General features: G+C 36.5%; 1 protein-coding gene across 1 annotated transcript in view; it reads right to left on the minus strand.

Annotated features, from left to right (window-relative positions):
• LOC144615199 (EF-hand calcium-binding domain-containing protein 13-like) overlaps positions 1 to 20553 on the minus strand; it is a 23728-nt gene continuing 3175 nt past the window's right edge. Inside the window, exons 3-10 of the mRNA XM_078442070.2 lie at positions 20078 to 20221; positions 19432 to 19503; positions 15477 to 15626; positions 13907 to 13957; positions 10124 to 10267; positions 8268 to 8339; positions 3974 to 4117; positions 1 to 74 (exon numbers count right to left, since the gene is read on the minus strand). Coding sequence (XP_078298196.2) covers positions 37 to 74; positions 3974 to 4117; positions 8268 to 8339; positions 10124 to 10267; positions 13907 to 13957; positions 15477 to 15626; positions 19432 to 19503; positions 20078 to 20221 — 815 coding nt within the window. The 3' untranslated portion in view covers positions 1 to 36. The remainder of the gene's footprint in view (positions 75 to 3973; positions 4118 to 8267; positions 8340 to 10123; positions 10268 to 13906; positions 13958 to 15476; positions 15627 to 19431; positions 19504 to 20077; positions 20222 to 20553) is intronic.

Raw genomic sequence — 20553 nt, forward strand, 5'->3', positions numbered from 1 at the left:
CCTGAGGCTTTAGGCATGTTCAATGTATCACAGAACTTAATAAAAAAATTCTTCAAAGGTAATCTTGCCATTTTCTGTAATGCAAAGTAAAATGTAGATGAAGGAATTACTGCTTCTGAATTAATCTGTCAGCAGTTAATAGTCAAGTTATAACAAAGGTGAAAAGCCCGGGGGTCAGCCTGTACTGTTCCTTCTTCCTTAACTTCTGCATACATATGATTATCAATTTCTATTCAATTATTTCCAAATACTGCTTGAATATATCACTATATTAGTTAATGCCTATGCTATTACAATAGCATTGCTAAAAATCTATCGCATCAGTCTCATTTCTCTCCATTTATTTTAAACAATGCAGCAAGAGAGGTCTTTCTCTTTAAAAAAAAAATCTGGTTACTCCTCTGAATAAAACCCTTCAGTAGCTCCTACTTGTCCAAAAACTACAAAAGCAAAACAAAACAAACACACGGTGGGCAGGCAAAGAGGCTATAGGCCAATATTCCTTACAAATGTGTTAACATCTAAGTGAAATTCTAGAAAATAGGGTTTAGCAGTATAAGCAGAAACTAAAGTTCTAGATACCTTTAGGACATGCATTTTCACTGAGGGTGATAGGCTTTCAGGAAGGAAAACAGGTTCTTGGAGGGGAAAAAATCTTAGCCATTACAATGGTTTGTGGCCACAGTACATAAGCAAATATTTATTTTTGGCATTAAACATTCATAGCGTGTGGGATGGTGAAAAAGACAAAAATGTCTAAAAAGTCTCCTTAGGGGAGTGATATTTTTTTTTAAAGGTTAAGAAACACTACTTTTAGGATAATGGTAACCACCTAAATTTACTCTGGAGAAATCTAAGAAAAAGGCTTAGAAATCCATAGGACCAAAGATGGCATCTTGATGTGGAACTCAGTGCATAGAATTTGGTGGTGAAGGAAAAGAAAGAAGCAGTTAAAGATGAAGTCCCTACTAAACAGTATCAAAATGTCAGAAGGCTCACTACCCCCACCTCCCACCCTCTGCCCCAAAGGTGCCATTAAAGTAAACGGACTTCATTTACTTCAGTAGAAACTGAAGACAGAGCTCCACACTGAATGTGCCACCCAACACCCTCAACTCTTTCAACAAATCAGGATAGAAATGGACAAAGGAAGATTTGAGATGGGAGCCAACAACTCAGAAAATAGACTGTGTAGAAAGACCAAGTCAGCTCCAAAATAAAGACTCAAGTAAAGTAAAGGTACACAAGGTAGAATGGATATGACAAACTATAGTAAGGGACATAAAGGATAGACATGAAAAGAACCAAAAGGAAAAAAAAAAAAAAAAAAGGAGGGGGAGAGAGAAAAGGAAGAAAAAAAAAAAAAAACCCAATGCAAAAAAAAAAAAAAAAAAAAAAAAAAAGTAGAAAAGTTTACAGCAGAAGTGACAGAGCCCAGAAATAAACCCCACATATGCTCAACTAATATTTGACGAGGCAGCCAAGAACATTCAATGGAGAAAGGATGGTCTCTTCAACAAATGGTGTTGGGAAACTGAATAACCACTTGGGATACTCCCCAAAATTACCTCAAAATGAATTAAAGATTTAATTGTAAGATCTGATACTGTAAAGAAAACATAAGGAAACAGCTTTCAGACATTGGTCTTGGCAATGATTTTTTGGACATGACACCAAAAGCACAAACAACAAAAGCAGAAATCAACAAGTAGAACTAGATGCAATTTAAGATTTTTCTTTTTTTTAATGTTTATTTATTTGTGAGAGAGAAAGACACAGAGCATGAGCAGGGAGGGGCAGAGAGAGAGGGAGACACAGAAACTGAAGCAAGCTCCAAGCTGTCAGCACAGAGCCCGACATGGTGCTTGAACTCAAGAATCATGAGATCAAGACCTGATGTCGAAAGCTTAACTGGCTGTAGTCGGACGCTTAACCGACTGAGCCACCCAGGCACCCCAGAACTACATTCAACTTAAAAACTTTTGTACAGCAAAAGAAACAATCGGCAAAATGAAAAGGCAACCTACAGAATGAGAGAAAATATTTGCAAACCATATATCTGATAAAGGATTATTATCCAAAATATATAACAAAGAATTCACACAGCTCAATAACAAACAAGCAAATGAACTATTTTAAAAATGGGCAGAGCAATAGAATAGGCATTTTCCCAAAGAAGACATCCAAATGACCAACAGGTGCATGAAAAGGTGTTCAACATCACTAACCATCAGGGAAATGCAAATCATAACCACAATGAGATATTGCTCAAACCCGTTAGAATGGCTATCATCAAGAAGACCGGAGATAAGGATTTGTGATGATGTGGAGAATGGGAACCCTCATACACTGTTGGTGGCAATGTAGATTGGTGCAGCCACTATGGACAATAGTATAGAAATTCCCCTCAAAATTAAAAATAGAACTACGATATGAACCATCAATTCCCCTTACAAGTGTATATTCAAAGGAAACGAAAACAGGATCTTGAAGACATACTCCTGTGTCTATTTCAGCATTATTCACAATAGCTAAAATATGGAAACAATCTAAGTGCTCATCAACAGATGAATAAACAGAGGTAGTGTGAAAATAGACAACAGAGTATTTTTCAGCCATGAGAAAGAGAGAAATCCTGTCATTTGCAACAAGATGGTAGGATCTTGAAGTCCTTATGCTTAGAGGAGATAAGCCAAAGACAAATGTTGTATATATCGCTAATATGTGGAATCTAAAAAAGCCGATCTCACAGAAAGAGAGCAGAATGGTGGTTACCAAGGACTTAGGGGGTGGGGTGATTGGGGAGATACTGTTAAAAAGTACAAATTTGCAGTTAAAATGAATAAATTCTGGAAATCTAATGCTGTGCTGATCTAATACTGTATTACATAATTGAAAGTTGCTAAGAGACTAGATCTTAAATGTTCTCACCACAAAAAAAGAAATTGTGATAATTACGTGATGTGATAGAGGTGTTAGATAACATTACAGTGATAATTATATTGCAATATATAAATGTATCAAATCAACACATTGGACACTCTAAACTTACATAATGTTATTATATGCCCATTATATCTCAATTTTACAAAAAGGAAAAGAAAAACTCTGTGGAGGTGGAGTGGGGGGAAAAAAAAGCTCTAAGTCACTAATATTGAGGATGAAAATGAAGGTATCATTACAGATGAAGCAGAAATCAAAAAAGATAAAAAGCAGATGTCAAGGACAACTTTATCCAATACATTTGAAAAGTCAGATGAAGTGGACAAATTCCTATAAAGACACAGCCTGCCAAAATTGACAGGAAAATAGAATATTTTCTTGGTAATACCATACAATTTCAGAAATTAAATCAATAGTCCAGAATTTTTCCATAAATAAAACTCTAGGCCCATAAGGCTTCACCTGTGAGTTCTGCTTAACATTTGAGGAAGAAAAAAAATCTCTTACAGAGAATAGGAAAGTAAAGAATATTCCCCAACTCTTTTGAAAACGTAACAAAAATGATATTCAACAATACCAGTCATTAAAATAACGCAGTTATTTTGTACATTTATAAACATCTGCTTCCTTGAGCCAATGCCGCAGGCAACACCCCCTGAGGTATTCCTGGATATCAGCATAGTTTACCTTCCAAAGGGTTAACACGTGGCGAAGGGCCTCACGGACTCTGTTGTACTCTGTGCATGGCATTCTGACTGAATACTGCCCGTGCCAGTCAGTTCACAAAGTGACCTCATCTCCCAAGTACCACCACCCACAGGGATAAAGTAGGCCCAGACTCACCCATCTGTTCAGTTTCACAGAGCTCAGGCTTGGCACACTATGGTGGCACTGGTGCTCACCAGTCATCTCACTGCAGCGCCCCCCCCCCCCCCAGGGTGCCCTCCATTGCTGTATATCCCATCCATACATCTCCCATCCCCACTGGTAGATGATGGCCTTTACAACTAGATGCATTCAGACTACTAACCATGTTCAGGTCCATGTCTTAATACTTCATCAAGTAAAACATTAGCTGCATGAAAGTCATTGTTCATCAATAATGCCTTGAGGCTAGAGACATCAATTAGATCATTCTGGAGAATTTGAATAGTAATGAAGAGTAGCTGTGTAACTGAGAAAAAAAAAAAAAGAGCAAAAACGTGCTTCAACAGCAGAAATAAGAGTACATTGTTCACTTTCACTTAATGGGCTTGAGTTGCATAAAAGAACTTTACATGAAATTACTAGTAGTTTTAAAAACCATTGTGTAGGGGCGCCTGGGTGGCGCAGTCGGTTAAGCGTCCGACTTCAGCCAGGTCACGATCTCGCGGTCCGTGAGTTCGAGCCCCGCGTCAGGCTCTGGGCTGATGGCTCGGAGCCTGGAGCCTGTTTCTGATTCTGTGTCTCCCTCTCTCTCTGCCCCTCCCCCGTTCATGCTCTGTCTCTCTCTGTCCCAAAAATAAATAAAAAATGTTGAAAAAAAAAAAAAAAAAAAAAAAAACAAAAAAAACCATTGTGTATTGTAACAGCTAGCAGTTACTGAACACTAAGTGCTGGAGACTCTTCTGAGTACTTCTACTTTACCTACTTAAGTCTATTATTACCTATAATAATTCCAAGATAGGCATTATTATCCCCATTTTTCAGATGAAGGAATTGAGGTTAGTGAGATTTAAAAAAAAAATTTAATGTTTATTTATTTTTGAGAGAGACAGACAGACAGACAGACCACGAGCGGGGAAGGGTCAGAGAGAGACAAAGATGCAGAATCTGAAGCAGGCTCCGGGTTCGGAGCTGTCAGCACAGACTCCAACGTGGGGCTCAAACTCACTAACCGCGAAATCATGACCTGAGCTGAAGTTGGGCGCTTAACCAACTGAGCCACCCAGGCGCCCCGAGGTTTGTGAGGTTAAGTGATTTACTAAAGAATACACTGGTATTAAGTGGCAGGGCCAGGATTCAAATCCAGGCACGATATTTCCAAAGCCCATGCTCTTAACTACTGTGCCTTTCAAGTAGACGTATGTAACTGGTCAACCATGATGCCTACAGCTACATAATACTTCATATGTGGACCCTGAAATAATTGTGAAGCATTACAAAGAAGTTTACATCAAAACTTTATTGCCTTATTTCACTTAAAGTTATGTTACAGAGACAAAATAAGAAGAAGAAGAAGGTGCTGTTTCTGTAAGTCGTGCTCTTTATATTTATCTTATAGCCCCACAAATCTTGACAGCCTTGGTCACTTTCCAATGCCTTCAAACAGTTGTGGTTGTTGATGCTGTTTAATTTAATCCACATTTTACTAGCTGTTCTCAGCAGGAGGGTTGGTTTCACATAAGCTACTCCATCATAGTCAGAAGTAGAACCAGGTAACTCAAGCTTTATAGGTAAATTTGATGCCCTGCTCTGGTTGAAAATTACTGTTTAGGTTATTACTTTACTACAAAGCTATAGTGATTAAGACCATGTGGCATAAGAATAAATAAAAATCAATGGAATGGAACTGGGAGTCTAGAAATAAATCCATACATTTCTGATCAATTGATTTTTTACAAGGATGGCAAAACCATTTATTTAAGGGGGAAAAGAATGATCTTGTCAACAAATGATGCTGGGGTAACTGGCTATCTGCATGCCAAAGAATTAAAGTGGACTCCCATCTCACACCACATACAAACATTAACTCAAAATGAATCAAAGATTGAAATTAAAAGGCTAAAACTATAAAATTCTTAGAAGAAAACATTAGTATAAATCTTAATGATCTTGGATTATGTTTAGACATGATATCAAAAGAAGTGACAAAAGAAAATATAAACTGGATTTCACCCAATTTAAAAACGTTTGTGCTTCAAAGGACACCACCAAGAAAGCGAAAAGACCCATAAAATTAGAGAAAAGATTTGCAAATCATCTATCTGATAAAGCTATAGTATCCAGGACATAAGAACCCTAACAACGTGACAAATAACCCAATTTTAAAATAAGCAAAGGGTACATATCTCTAAATGGCCAGTAAACACATGTAAAGATGTTCAAAGTTATTAGCCATCAGAAAAATGCAAAACAAAACCACGGTGAGATACTTGTGAGACTAGGCTAGAATAAAAAAGACAGACAATGTAACAAGTACTGACAAGGATTTAAAAACTTTTTTTTTATTTTTTAATGTTTTTATTTATTTTTGAGACAGAGACAGAGCATGAACGGGGGAGGGGCAGAGAGAGAGAGGGAGACACAGAATCGGAAGCAGGCTCCAGGCTCTGAGCCATCAGCCCAGAGCCTGACGCGGGGCTTGAACTCACGGACCGCGAGATCATGACCTGAGCCGAAGTCGGACGCTTAACAACTGAGCCACCCAGGCACCCCAGTACTGACAAGGATTTAAAGAAATGTACAATGCTGTTGGGAATGTAAAATGGGGCAGCTGCTTTGGAAAATGTTCCAGCAGCTCCTCAAGTTGAATGTAAAGTTACCACGTGACCCAGCAGTTCCATTCCTAGGTAGGTACCTGAGAGAAATGTAAATGTACGTCCACACAAAAACCTGTACTCAAAAAAATGTACACATGTTCATAACAGCATTATTCTTAGTGGCCAAAAAAGGGAAACAACCCAAATGTCTATGAACTGATAAATGGCCAAAGAAAATGTGGTATAACCACAGAATATTATTCTACCACGAAAAGGAATAAAGTACTCATTTATGTTATAATGCAGGTGAACCTTAAAAACAGTATGCTGGGGCGCCTGGGTGGCTCAGTCGGTTGAGCGGCCGACTTCAGCTCAGGTCATGATCTCATGGTTTCGTGGGTTCGAGCCCCATATCGTGCTGACAGCTCAGAGCCTGGAGCCTGCTTCAGATTCTGTGTCTCCCTCTCTCTCTGTCCCTTCCTCGCTCTCTCTCTCTCAAAAATAAACATTAAAAATTAAAAAAAAAAAACAAACAACAGTATGCCAAATGAAAGAAGCCAGACACAAAAAGCCACAAATTATATGATTCTAGTTATATGATGTTCAAAAATCAACACAGATAGAAAGCAGACTAGTGGTTGTCAGTGGCTGGGGAGAGTGGGGAAATAAGCACTACAGGGTACAGGGGTTTTTTTGACGTGATGAAAATGTCCCAGAATTAGAGTGTGATGGTTGCACAACTTTGTGAATATACCAAAAACCACTGAATTGAACACCTTAAAAGGATGAGATTTGGGGCTCCTGGGTGGCTCAGTCGGTTAAGCAGCCGACTTCGGCTCAGGTCATGATCTCGCGGTCCGTGAGTTCGAGCCCTGCATCAGGCTCTGTGCTGACCGCTCAGAGCCTGGAGCCTGTTTCAGATTCTGTGTCTCCCTCTCTCTCTGACCCTCCCCCGTTCATGCTGTCTCTCCCTGTCTCAAAAATAAACATTAAAAAAATTTTTTTTTTAAAAAAAGGATGAGATTTTATGGTACGTGATTTATATCTCAGTAAAAATGTACATTTGATAAATAATGCCATTGATTATAAAGGTGTTCTAATTTTAGAGATATTCAAACGTGAAGAAAAAAAGACATTTGTTTCCCCAACGCATTTAGAAATACATTGTTGGCAGGGGTGTCTGCATTTGCGGAGAGTTCTTTGGTAGGTGTTCTCTGTAGACATGGGCGTTTAGGGAAAGATGCTGGTGTTGAAATGGTTTCCCTAATTTCAAGGAGCACGAGAGGAACTTTGGGGACAAAGACCAAGCAATTGTCTTTATGCAGCAGGGGCAAAATGATGTGGTTAGGCCACAGAAATGACATGGTAGTAAGAATGATACAGGGATTAATGGCCCAAGCATTTAAAGAAACTAGATAGATGAAGCTAAGATTTCTATAAATGAAATCAATGGCCAGTCCATTTGGGTAAACCTGAAAACTCCAAAGGCCTGTCTTGAGACAGCACAGAGGGTAGTGGTCCTTCACCCAATTTCCACACCTGATTTAATTCATAGATCCAGAACCCCTTGAGTGAAGAAAAATTTATCTCCTCTTGAGGAAGGACTTTATATTAACAGCAAAGGTATTTACTGTGTATCTTCTTCGACCCTGTTTTATTTCTTTTCCCTCCTTTATAACTTTGTCCCATTTTCACTTGTTTTTTTTTTTTTTTTTTTTATATCGCATAAGCTGCTTGAAATCCTTTTTGACACTATAGAGACTACAAATTAAACACTTGAAATCCATTTAGTGATTTTTTTTAAATGTGATTTCATTATCTTTATTTTACAGTCACTTCTTTAAACTGGAAGTATTCACTTACCTACGGACTCTTTGAAAGGTGGACTTCCTTTAATTCTTTCAAAGAAATCTTTTAAATTCACCTCATTATTATCTGGAAATATCAAAATCAAGCATATTGTCATTAAAACCCTGATACTCAGTCAGTACACAAAATAAAGGCTCTGATTAACAATACCTAAAATCTCATTCTACCTTATTTTCTCTCTCAAATGGCTGAAACTATTTCAATGTAATTTTTCATACTTTCAGGAACCACACCTATTGATCAGTTAATGATATTAATAGTTCACTTTTTTTGACTTCTTACTCAAAAGTAAGAACTTAAAATAACTTTTGAGTTCCTTATGTATACTAAGTATCCTTTTATGATGCTTCACATTTATTAACTAAAATATGCACAAGAATTCATTCTATAACATGCTTGATGTGCCTATCCTTAAAAGATGAAAGCAAAGAGAAATTAAATAACTTGTCTAGGTCACAAGAGCCAGAAAGTGCTCGAGGCTGTATTTGAACTAAGGCAGTCTAAGGCCAGAGGTGACAATGTTAACTATTGGGACACACACACACACACACACACACACACAGGAAATAAAATGCAGTAATGTAACCACAGCAGAAAATATAGGGCTATACCTACAATGAAAAGACTTTAACTTATAACAAAATGGCAAGCTGGGTAGCACAGGAATGATTACAAATTCCTAAAGATGCTGTATGAAATACTTTATTCTATAAATGCATTATCAAGTTGTATGAAAAGGAAATAATAAAACGTTAAGTGGGCACAGAGATCCAGAGGGGAAAACCAAGTGAATACTAAGCCTACAGCTATTTGGGGATACATATTAGATCCAAAAGCAGCAAGGTGCTTGATTTAAATGTTCATGCATATTCATAAAAGAAATCTTGGGTCCTGCTACACGGAGAGTTTGAATTTAGATACCAAATGAAACTGGGATGCTTAAAGAATTTCAATCCAGTGAAAGGGAGATTAAAATATTATATTCACTGGCCCATGTAAACACCAGGGTGACCTAAATCTTCCCAATTTTGAGAGGCAGTGGGTAAAAAAGATCACCTGTGAAAAATCTCCTGCAACTCATGTGGGCTTAGGGTCTAAATTTATACCACTCTCATGATATGAAAAACTCCAGGTCAAAACATAAAAATTGATTGAGGTCAATAATAATCTATGGCAAAAGCAATAACCAATCAATGCTGGGGAGGTACTCTTAAACCTAAGACATGCTCATGGGATTCCCATAGAAAAAACAAGCTGGTTAAGATAAACCCCAAATAAAAAGCCACCTAAAACTGGTAAAACTCACCAGCTTCTAGAAGTATTCCCACACGATTTGACACTTAAGAGTGGATGTAAATAGGAAAGGAGATCAAGTTCACAATACATGAAGTCAAAGATGGAAAACAAAGATAAATATGTGACCACTTGGAAACAATGATCAAGACTAAATAATTATTCTTCTGAGATGTAATGAAACCTTGGGTATTTCCTTTGGTTAAAAAAGCAGAATGGGACAAGCAAAATAAAAGGTGAAATTGGGTCTCCTCTGAAGAAAGACTGCAGATCAAAATGAAGCTGCTGATGTCATGTCTTTGTTTTATTACATAATGGTATTTTCCCACCCATGCTTACAAGAAATGAATGCTAATTATCTAAATAAGCATATGTAGAGTATGAACAGATAGATACGGTCAGTAAATAAATTAGCAGACTATTTTGGCTCTAATTTATATCAACCTAGGCCTCACTGCGACTGCCTTTAGCATTTTACCTCCATATAAAACACTCTAAAACTGGTTCCTATAAACAGGAAAAAATGAGCAGAATCTCAAGCCAAAAAAAATGCTCACCACCGATGTCACAATATTTAAGGGCTTCACTGACGTCCTCCTCAGCTAAATTAACATTCAAACTTTTCAGGGCATGCTCCAAGTTACGTATGCCAATCTTGCCATTATCAACACTTGTCAAGATATAAGCAGCTTCTTTAACTGCTACAAAGATAAATAAATATATATAAGATACTATTATTTTAAAAAATGCAAAATAGTTTGTCCAGAGTCCACTATAGGTGAACTCTCAATTTAACTATATATATTTAACTAAAATCTCTGCAGAAAAAAAGCAAAGTATTTTCTACTTGTAACTGACAACCTATTTATTTCAAGCAGCATTTAAAAAAATTAAGGGCGCCTAGGTGGCTCAGTCGGTTAGGCATCCAACTTCAGCTCAGGTCATGATCTCATGGTTCCTGGGTTTAAGCCCCGCATTGGGCTCTGGGCTGAAAACTCAGAGCCTAGAGCCTGCTTCAGATTCTGTGTCTCTCTTTCTGCCCCTCTTCCACTTGTCCTCTCTCCCTCTCTCTCTCTCTCTCTCTCTGTCTCTTAAAACTAAACATTTTAAGAAAAGAAAAAATTAAACCAAAAAATTATATGCAGAATATGATGGGTTACCTGAATCCACTCATCCATTAAATACTGAGTAAGCTGTGACCCTTTCTTAAATAATAGTAACATCCTGTACATGTAGATCTAAAGACTTCTATCAACTGATGAAATAAACGAAAAAAAAATGCTAAAATTTGAGATTAAAGCTCTTGATCTCCAGGGCCACTACCAGTCTATATTGTGCTTTTGTGTGAATTGAAAAAAGGCACCCCTCTCTATGTATCAATTACAAAGAGGCATACCTTCCTCTAGGTAGCTGCAATCTAGCATTGGTGGTCCTAGCCTGGAGAGCACAGTGGAATGTAGAATGCATTTCAGTCTCTACTTGTACCCTCTCAACCAGGCATCTTTGTGCAAGCACAACCCATACAACCAAATGTAGTCCTGTTGATACCACACCAATTTAAAATATAAAACATGATCATTACTGGGAGTTTCAATTTTTTGTCAATACCATTTCTCACCCCATTTCTCTCTCAACCCCAAAACGAGTTGTCATGTATGTTTCCACAGTCCGAAAATCGTTGCATTATACTAACAGATCTAAACCTTCAGTTGGAAAGAATACCATAATACCATTTTAGACCTATATTCATTTTTACTAACATTTATTTTATAGCTACTAAGACCAACAATGAAAATTTCAGCCCTCTTAAAGAGTTTCCTTTAAATTCCTTGAAGACAGGGACTGAATTTGTCATGTCTGTAAATAAAATTATAATACATTATATAGTTGGTACTATGAGAAAAATGTGTGCCAGATATGAGCACTGAGCACTCAGATATAAAGCACTGAGACAGTTCACCTAACCTATAACTCTGAAAAGTCTTATGGGTTGAGGAGTGATGTTTGAGCTGAGTTTGGGGGGAAAATGTGAATTTGTTTGACAGAAAATATACAGAAAGGAAACAGCACATGCAAATATACGGAACCAAAAGCACATGGAAGATATGGAACCAATTTAAATTATAATAAGTAATATGGTTACAGAATAAATACAAATGCAGAAGTGATGAGAGATGAGGCTAATGAGATAAGAAGACAGATTTATTGTCATTCTTTAATTCCATAAATATTCACAATTATATAAGTCAATAATATAAAAGATTTGAAACAATGCCTAGCACAGTAAATATCATCTAATATTAGCTATTAAATTAGCTATTAATAAGGGGCTTCTGAAAGCCAAAATTGTGCTAGGATCTGGAGAAACAATGCTAGGACTTGTAGCAAAATGGAAACATGGTTCTTGGCCCAATGATGCTTCCAGGCACGTAAGAAAAAGAATCATTAACCAAATAATCAAAAATGTGACTAGAAAACAACCAGATTTTAACATGGGCAGAAGACCTAAATAGACATTTTTCTGAAGAAGACATACAGATGGCCAACAGACACACGAAAAGATATTCATCACCAATCTCAGGGAAATGCAAATCAAAATAACAATGAGATATCACCTTACACGTGTCAGAATGACTAAAATCAAAAACATAAGAAGTAACAAGTGCTGGCGAGGACGTGGAGAAAAAGCAGCCCTTGTGCAATGTTGGTGGAATGTAAATTGGTACAGCTGATGTGGAAACAGTATGGAGGTTCCTCAAAAAGTAAAAACAGAAATACTATTTGACCCAATAATTCCACTACTGGGTATTTACCCAAAGAGAACAAAAACACTAACTCAAAAAGGTATATGCACCCCTATATGTTTATTGCAGCATTATTTACAACAGCCATGATATGGAAGTATCTCAACTATCTATCAATAGGTGAATGAATAAAGATGTGGTATATTATGGAATTTGACAAAACCATGGAAAAGAATGAGATTTTTTTTGCCATTTGCAACAACATGGATGGACCTAGAGGGTATTATACTAAGTGAACTATGTCAGACTGAGAAAGACAAACACCATATGATTGCACTCATATGTGGAATCTAAAAAACAAATAAAAAAAAGAAAAGCAAAATCAGACCTATAAATACAGGAACAAACTGATGGTGGCCGGAGAGAAAGGGGGATAATGGGTAAAAGGGGTAAAGGAGAGTAGGAGATACAGGTTTCCAGGAATGTAATGACTATGTCATGGGAATAAAAGGCACAGGAAAGGGAATATAGTCAGTGATATTGTAATATTGTTGTATGGTGACAAATAGCTATGTTTGTGGTGAGCATAGCAAAATGTATAGAGAATCACTACACCTGAAACGAATATAACATTGTGTGTCCACCGTACTCAAATAAAAAAAGTTTAATGAGAAATTATATTATTTTGGTCTTAATGAATTAAGATAATTCAAAGTTCTCTAATATTTTTGCTACTTTTTTTCCTAAGTAAGCTCTACACCCAACATGGGGCTTGAACTCATGACCCTGAGGTCAAGAGTTGCATGTTCTACCAACTGAACCAGTCAGATGCTCCTACTTTTGTCACTATATAAGCTAAAATATATTGAGCATTTCTAGTGTCATTTAAAAAAATATTAATGGGTATTTATAGTATGAAGTAAATGCTATGAAAAAGACATAGTTTAATGAAAGCTTATAATAAAAGAAGCTGACCTCGACTAGCAGATAATGACAGGCTCCCTAGAGGAAATTGACATTCATTCAATTTTTTTTTTAATGTCTATTTTTGAGACAGAGAAGGAGACACAGAATCTGAAGCAGGCTCCGTGCTCTGAGCTGTCAGCACAAAGCTCAGCACAGGGCTCAAACTCACAGACTACGACATCATGACCTGAGCCAAAGTGAGACACTTAACCAACTGAGTCACCCAGGCACCCCATCACTCATTTGAAAGATGAGTAAACATTAACTAGGCAAAGAGTGTCAGGGAAAACTATTCCAGGGAACAAAATACGCAAAAGCTTTGTAGTTGGAGTTCTAAGGAAATGAAAGAAAGCCATTGTACTTGAAAATGCAGAAAGCAAGGGTAATGGTACAAAATTATACCAGAGAGCTAGGACATGCAGGATTTTGATCTTTAACAACAATGAAAAATGTTTAAAGAGTTGAAAATAGGGGGACATCACACAATCAGATTACTTTTTTGAAAAAAAAAAAATTACTCTGGCTGGAGTGGGAAGAATGGACTAGGAATCCATTGGCACCTGGCAATGATCCTAAAAAATAACTCTTTCATAGGGAATGCTTTCTTGTATACATATATAAAGTCCTTACCATCTGCTGTTGGTAGTTTCAGATTTGAAGACAAAGCCTCTTTCCTAAAGTCTGCAAATTTAAATAGAGAGATTATGCCATAAGGAACAGCATCCTGATTTTACCCAGTTTGGAAGAAAACCAATGGATAAATTACATACTTCATTTCTCAATAACATTTAGCATTGACCATCCCCTTCTTCTCAAAATCCTCCACTAGCTTCCAGAATAACGTTCTCTACTCATCTTCCTCTTACTTCTTAGACTCCATGGATTCGTCAAGCTCCACCAAGCTTCTTAAATGTGGCTGAGATTCTAATGTTACAAATGCTTCCTTTATCCCTAAGAGAACAGCTTAATCCCCAGGCTCATATATTCAATAAGGTGTTTAATTATTAGTCTGAATTGTCCTTTTTTAGTCCTGCCTGCCTACCTATCTATCTAATTCTGGAGCTTTTCCTAAGGACAAGGTGCAGTTATACGCTTCATCCTATACATTTTCTACACAAATGCAAATTGATACAGAGATCTATTTGAGGGACAAGTGATAGAAACAAAATATGTCCATTTGCATAGATGGACCACATCGCAGTTAGAGAGCAGTTTAGAATAACTCACAACTAGTACAGGTATTACCTTGAAGCAAAAGGAGGTTAGAATCAAGATACATTATATTTACATTAATTTTTAAAATGTGATCCAAGCAGGATTAAAAAAATATAACTAACCTATTAAAAAGTACTTTCAAAATAGTAGGTTTGGCAATTTTACAAGATAACTCTAAAACAGAATTTCTCAACCTGAGCAAAATTACATTTGGGGCCAGCTAATTATGTGGGGGAGTGCTGTCCTATACATTATAGGGTGGTTAGTAGCATCCCTCACCTCTACTCACCAGATCCCAGCATTCCTCCCCCATCAGTTTTGACAATCTAAACTGTCTTTGCAGATTGCCAGTTTTCCCTGAGACACAGATCTGATCTCATTTTTTAGCTGAAGTTAAATTTAAAGGCAGGGGATGGCTTTCCAAGTATTGATAAAACCCATCTGGGTATATCCCAGATAAGAATATGGATGGATCAGGTAAATTCTTTGTAAATAGAGCAAATAGCCAGATCAACACTTACACAGAATGTTATATAGACCAATGGTTTAATTGTTCAACAATAACTTGTATTTTTCAAAGAGCCTGTCACCTAAAAGAAAAAGAAAGCTAGACAACTATTAGGACCTCTCTAAAATTCATAAAAGGAAAGGGATTAACTTTGAAATGAAATTACTCTAGAAAGAAACATTTTAAAGCCATATGACAACGTATATAAATACTTTCAGACCAAGTTTACAATGCAGTCCAAGAGATCATCCAGGAATTTGATACTGTAATAACTAAATCTCCGTGAATATAGAATATAAGATATATCTCTAAATCTGATCTGTAGTAAATTGCATTTCAATACATTTACAGTAGTATTTAGGAACTAAGTATTAAGATTTAATTAATTAGTATTTGGTAAAATATTTTAAAACCTTGGATAAAATTTTAGAAGAAATTTTTATTACAAGTTGCTGGTTATCTGCTCAATCAACTCACCGTCGAGCAAGGAATCATCCAACACTTCTTGAAAACTATTATCAGTGAAATAAATTCTATTGGTGTTTCCAAGTACATCTGCATAGTTGTCCTTGCCAGACTGATCACTTTCTTCCATACATTCCAATGTACCGATGATGTCATTCAATACTACAAACACAGAGAATATACATGCAACATGTAATTCAGTCCATGGATCTAAATTTTTGGAACATAACAGTAAAACTGATGGATTCTTCCAGTTTTGCACTGTCCAAAATGGCAGCCACTACCCACATGTGGCCATTTAAAAAGGTAGAGCAATCCGTTCTCCACTATAGTTTTCTATAGCCCCTTATCTTTATTCTTAAAATTATTTTGTTAAAACTCTGGGTTCTGCGTGGGCTATTCCTTTATGAACAAAAAAGTATGCCAAAGTTTCTCTAGTGATTCTATTAACGAGCTCACCATTTCATAAAAAATACCCTCCATTCGTCACACCTGCTCCCAAACTCCAATCCTTCCCTTTCTACTTTCTTTCCCTACACCCCTTGCTCCTGTCAGCTCACTTTACCCAATTTAGAGAATCAGCAAAGCCTATTATGTTTAGCATGATAATATCAAACATCTGAACTAGGAAATCCATGACTGACCACCCCCCCCTTAATTAAAACAAACAAAAACCTCTTCACATTTCTAAAGTACATGTCTAAAAAAATAATCTTTCAGAATTCATTAAGAGAAATATATAATAAATTACTTTAAAATTAGCTAATTTATGTGAAAGTATAATTTAATATATTATGTTGTTCCATGAGTTAGTCATTAGTCATTGGTAAGAAGTTTCAAAAATAGGCCATGTGAGGAATGGTTGAAAGGAAATCTGAGTCCAGAGAAAAGATGATTCAACATAAAAGAAAGAAAATATAAGAGCTCTCCTCCCATCCCTGGAGGGCTACTGACGGGGAAGAGTCCAAATGTTAAGTTTGGGAATGGAATTATAAGGCAGGATTTCCATCAAATATGTGGAACAATTGACTAGTTCTACAGCTGTCCAAAAATTATGGAATGCGCTGCTTCAAAGAGTCATAAGGATTTCCAAGACAAACAGTAGGATGAGTGTCCCTTACGATTAGCCTGTCCCTGAAGCCCACTAATGTGTTTTTTAAATTTTTTTTTAATGTTTATTTCTGAGACAGAGAGAGACAGAGCATGAGTGGGAGAGGGGCAGAGAGAGAGGGAGACCCAGAATCTGAAGCAGACTCCAGGCTCTGAGCTGTCAGCACAGAGCCCGACACGGGGCTCGAACTCACAAACCGCGAGATCATGACCTGAGCCAAAGTCGGACGCTCAACCAACTGAGCCACCCAGGCACCCCTAATGCGGTTTTTAAATAAACATGTAAAAATCGAAAAAACTCCGTATCTAATTAACACAGAAACTATCAAATCCTCTACTATAGACCTCATTCTCTGACCACAGTAAACTAAAAATAAACAACAAAGAGAGGACAATAATGAAATTCAAATTCAAATTTAAAATTTTTAAATTCATTTAAAATTTTTCAAATAATTGCTTTCAAATTTAAGGTTTTTCTCTTAGGCAACTCTTACATCAAGGAGAAAATCAAAATACAACTGAATATGCTTAGAAAAAAACAAGAATAAAGACTTTGATAAACCAAAGTCTTACTGAAATGAAAATTGATAGTCTTAAACATTTATTTCTCAGTAAGAAGAAAAAAGTAAGTTCATAATTTAAACAACTTAGAAAAACTACAAAATGGACAAAAGGGAACAATAGAAAGGACATCCTAAAGATAAAAGCAGAATTTTTTTTTTACTACAAATAGAAACACTAAAGATAAATCTAAGATGTAGAGCTTTAAAAAGAGAGATAATTAAAAGATCTGCTAGGAAATCTAGAAGAAGATATATATATATATATGTGTATATATGTGTGTATATATACACACATATATACACACACACACACACACACAAATATATATATACAAATTTAAGAATGAGAAAATAACCAGACACAAAAAAATCAAAAGAATTATCACTGCATAGGATTGTACTAATATTCCCAAAAAACACTTGAATAAAATAAATTTCCTAGGAGAATAAAAATTACCAAAACTGACAAAATAAAACAGAGGATGGCAATAAGCAGTCCACCAAAATCAAAGTCAAAGATGAATAATAAACTAGAAAAAAAATGGCAATAGACAAGACAGAACATTAATGTCCCTTATATATAAAGAGCTATTTAAAAAAAAAAAAAGAGCTATTTATAAATTCATATGAAAAAGACAATCTAATTAAAATAAAAGAAAAGCATATTCGACAATCATATGAAAAATGTTTTACCTCACTAGTCATTAAAGACATGCATATTAAAACAATAATAGAATTCTTTTACCAGCAGAATTTTCAATAAATAATATCCATTACTGATAAAAGTGTGAATTTTTACAAACTTTTTGGAGGATAATTAAGCAGTAGCTGTTAACATCTCACATCTGCATATATTTCAGTCTAGCAGTGTGACTTCTGAGGGTTTTATCCCCCAGGAGAACTTTATGCACATATATACATACAACAATGCTCATCAAAATGTTTCAGTGGTGAAAAATTGGCAAATTTTCAGATTTTTAATTGGCAAATATCATCAAAAGTGTTGTGGATAAAATGACAGTACATCCCCCAAATGGAATATTATTGCAGTCTTTAAAAAGAATGAGGTTGCGGGGCGCCTGGGTGGCGCAGTCGGTTAAGCGTCCGACTTCAGCCAGGTCACGATCTCGCGGTCCGTGAGTTCGAGCCCCGCGTCAGGCTCTGGGCTGATGGCTCGGAGCCTGGAGCCTGTTTCCGATTCTGTGTCTCCCTCTCTCTCTGCCCCTCCCCGGTTCATGCTCTGTCTCTCTCTGTCCCAAAAATAAATAAAAAAAAAGTTGAAAAAAAAAAAAAAAAAAAAAAGAATGAGGTTGTTTATGATACAATGGAACATGGAACAATATCTAAGATACACTGTTAATTTCTTTAAACCTGCAAGTCGTGGAATATTATGGACATGGTAATTTTATTTTAAATTTTTTTTTTAACGTTTTATTTATTTTTGAGACAGAGAGAGACAGCGCATGAACGGGGGAGGGGCAGAGAGAGAGGGAGACACAGAATCGGAAGCAGGCTCCAGGCTCTGAGCCATCAGCCCAGAGCCTGACGCGGGGCTCGAACTCACCGACCGCGAGATCGTGACCTGGGCTGAAGTCGGACGCTTAACCGACTGAGCCACCCGGGCGCCCCCATGGTAATTTTATTTTAATTAATTAATTATTAATTAATTGATTTATTTATTTAGAGAACAAGCAGGGGCAGAGAGAGAAGAAAACAGAGGATCTGAAGTGGGCTCTGTGCTGACAGCAGAGAGCCCAATGTGGGGCTTGAACTCACAAACCATGAGATCATAACCTGAGCCAAAATCAGACATTTAACCAACTGAGCCACCCAAGTGCGTCTAATTTTTAAATAATATCAGAATACACAAATATTCATAGATTCAAATAAAAAAGGCTAAAGGGATATTTACCACACTTTAACAGGGATATTTCCAGAAGGTGACATTACATGAGCCTTGCACTTTATATCTCTTACATTTCTGGTCACTAAATTTTTTTATAACAGTTTCAAAATTACCATTATTATATAATAAAATGTCCTTACTTTAGCTATTGGAAAACATCATAACCTTGTCATTTTCCCAATCTTTTCCATTCAAATACAAATTCTTAAATGAAAAACAAATGTAATCAAGTTTGCCATAACTGGAAGAGTTCAAATGTAGATGAAACAAACATTTGGCACAGATACTACAAAGAAGATCTGAGCACCAAATATAATGTTTGGCTACGTGACCTCTGAATGAGTCCTGTGTTGTTTGCCATTCAACAGTTTTACCATAAAGTTCTTACCAACAAAAGTGGAAAATTTCTGAGTGTCCTTCAAAGCCCTCATACAGTCTTTAACATTCACCACGTTGTCATCTGTAAGAGAGAGAGGGGAGGGGAACAGACAAGAATCCCTGGAAAACGTAATATTAAAAAGCTCATATGAAAATCAAAACCAGCATACAATTTCTTTACTTTACATACAAGATACTTGGGATTCATTTTCACCCACTGTGCCTTGCAATTAACCTTACAAGATTGTAGATACGCTAGTTCTGATTCTACCTGTAAGGCAACTAACCTACTAAGAAAGTTGTAAGTCCAATAACTTTACTTGGTACAAACCAGCAAAGCTAGGTTTTCTATTCACAGAGCTGGAATTTCCAAACTATGTGTTAGTCACTAAATCAAGATCTATCTAAAGAGAGTGGATACCAATGAGCCCACTCCCCCACAAAATTTCTACCTGCTTGCTAAGAGTATTCTCATTAACTGTAAAAAAGGACTTTAAAAGAAAGTCTCCTCTTTAAGGACATTTACAGCAATACAAGCAAATACCTATAGATATTAGCTCAAAGGAGCCCTATTCGCTTGAACAAAAACCTTGCACACTTTCTTCAGTTACTCCTACCCAAAACAAAAAAATGGATAATAATATTTAAATGCTTACCAGAAACAAGATCTGACTGAAGAATTTTCTCTACCTCTTCTTCAGGTGACTTAATCCCAATATTGCCTAGAAAGCTCTCCAAGTTCTTCCCAGATATCATGTCACCTTCAAGCCCATCAAGAGCTAAGACAATGTCTTGTAACTCTAGAAACAGAAAAAAGTGATTCGGTAATTGAACTAACCTCTGACTTAAAAAACAACAGTAGCCATCACTCAAGACTTTTGTCAGTGGTAGTCCATGATTTATGATCACCTCTTGAATAAGAAATCTCAGTGAAGAATCCAGCCCTCAGGAAATTCTAAGTCCAGCAAAACAATATGCTTGGTCTGCCATGTTTCTTTGGTGCTAATATAAAATTGGCACAACCAAAATGGTTGCTATGGCTGAATTTTTCACTGCAATGACACAAAGTAGTTATTTTAAACTAGAGCTCTAATGGTAGCAAACAAAATTAACTCATCCTGGTGGAAGTGAA

This window comes from Panthera onca (genome assembly GCF_046562875.1).
Source record: "Panthera onca isolate mPanOnc1 chromosome E1 unlocalized genomic scaffold, mPanOnc1 haplotype 2 h2.Chr16_ul_14, whole genome shotgun sequence".
In the NCBI taxonomy this organism is placed as follows: domain Eukaryota; kingdom Metazoa; phylum Chordata; class Mammalia; order Carnivora; family Felidae; genus Panthera; species Panthera onca.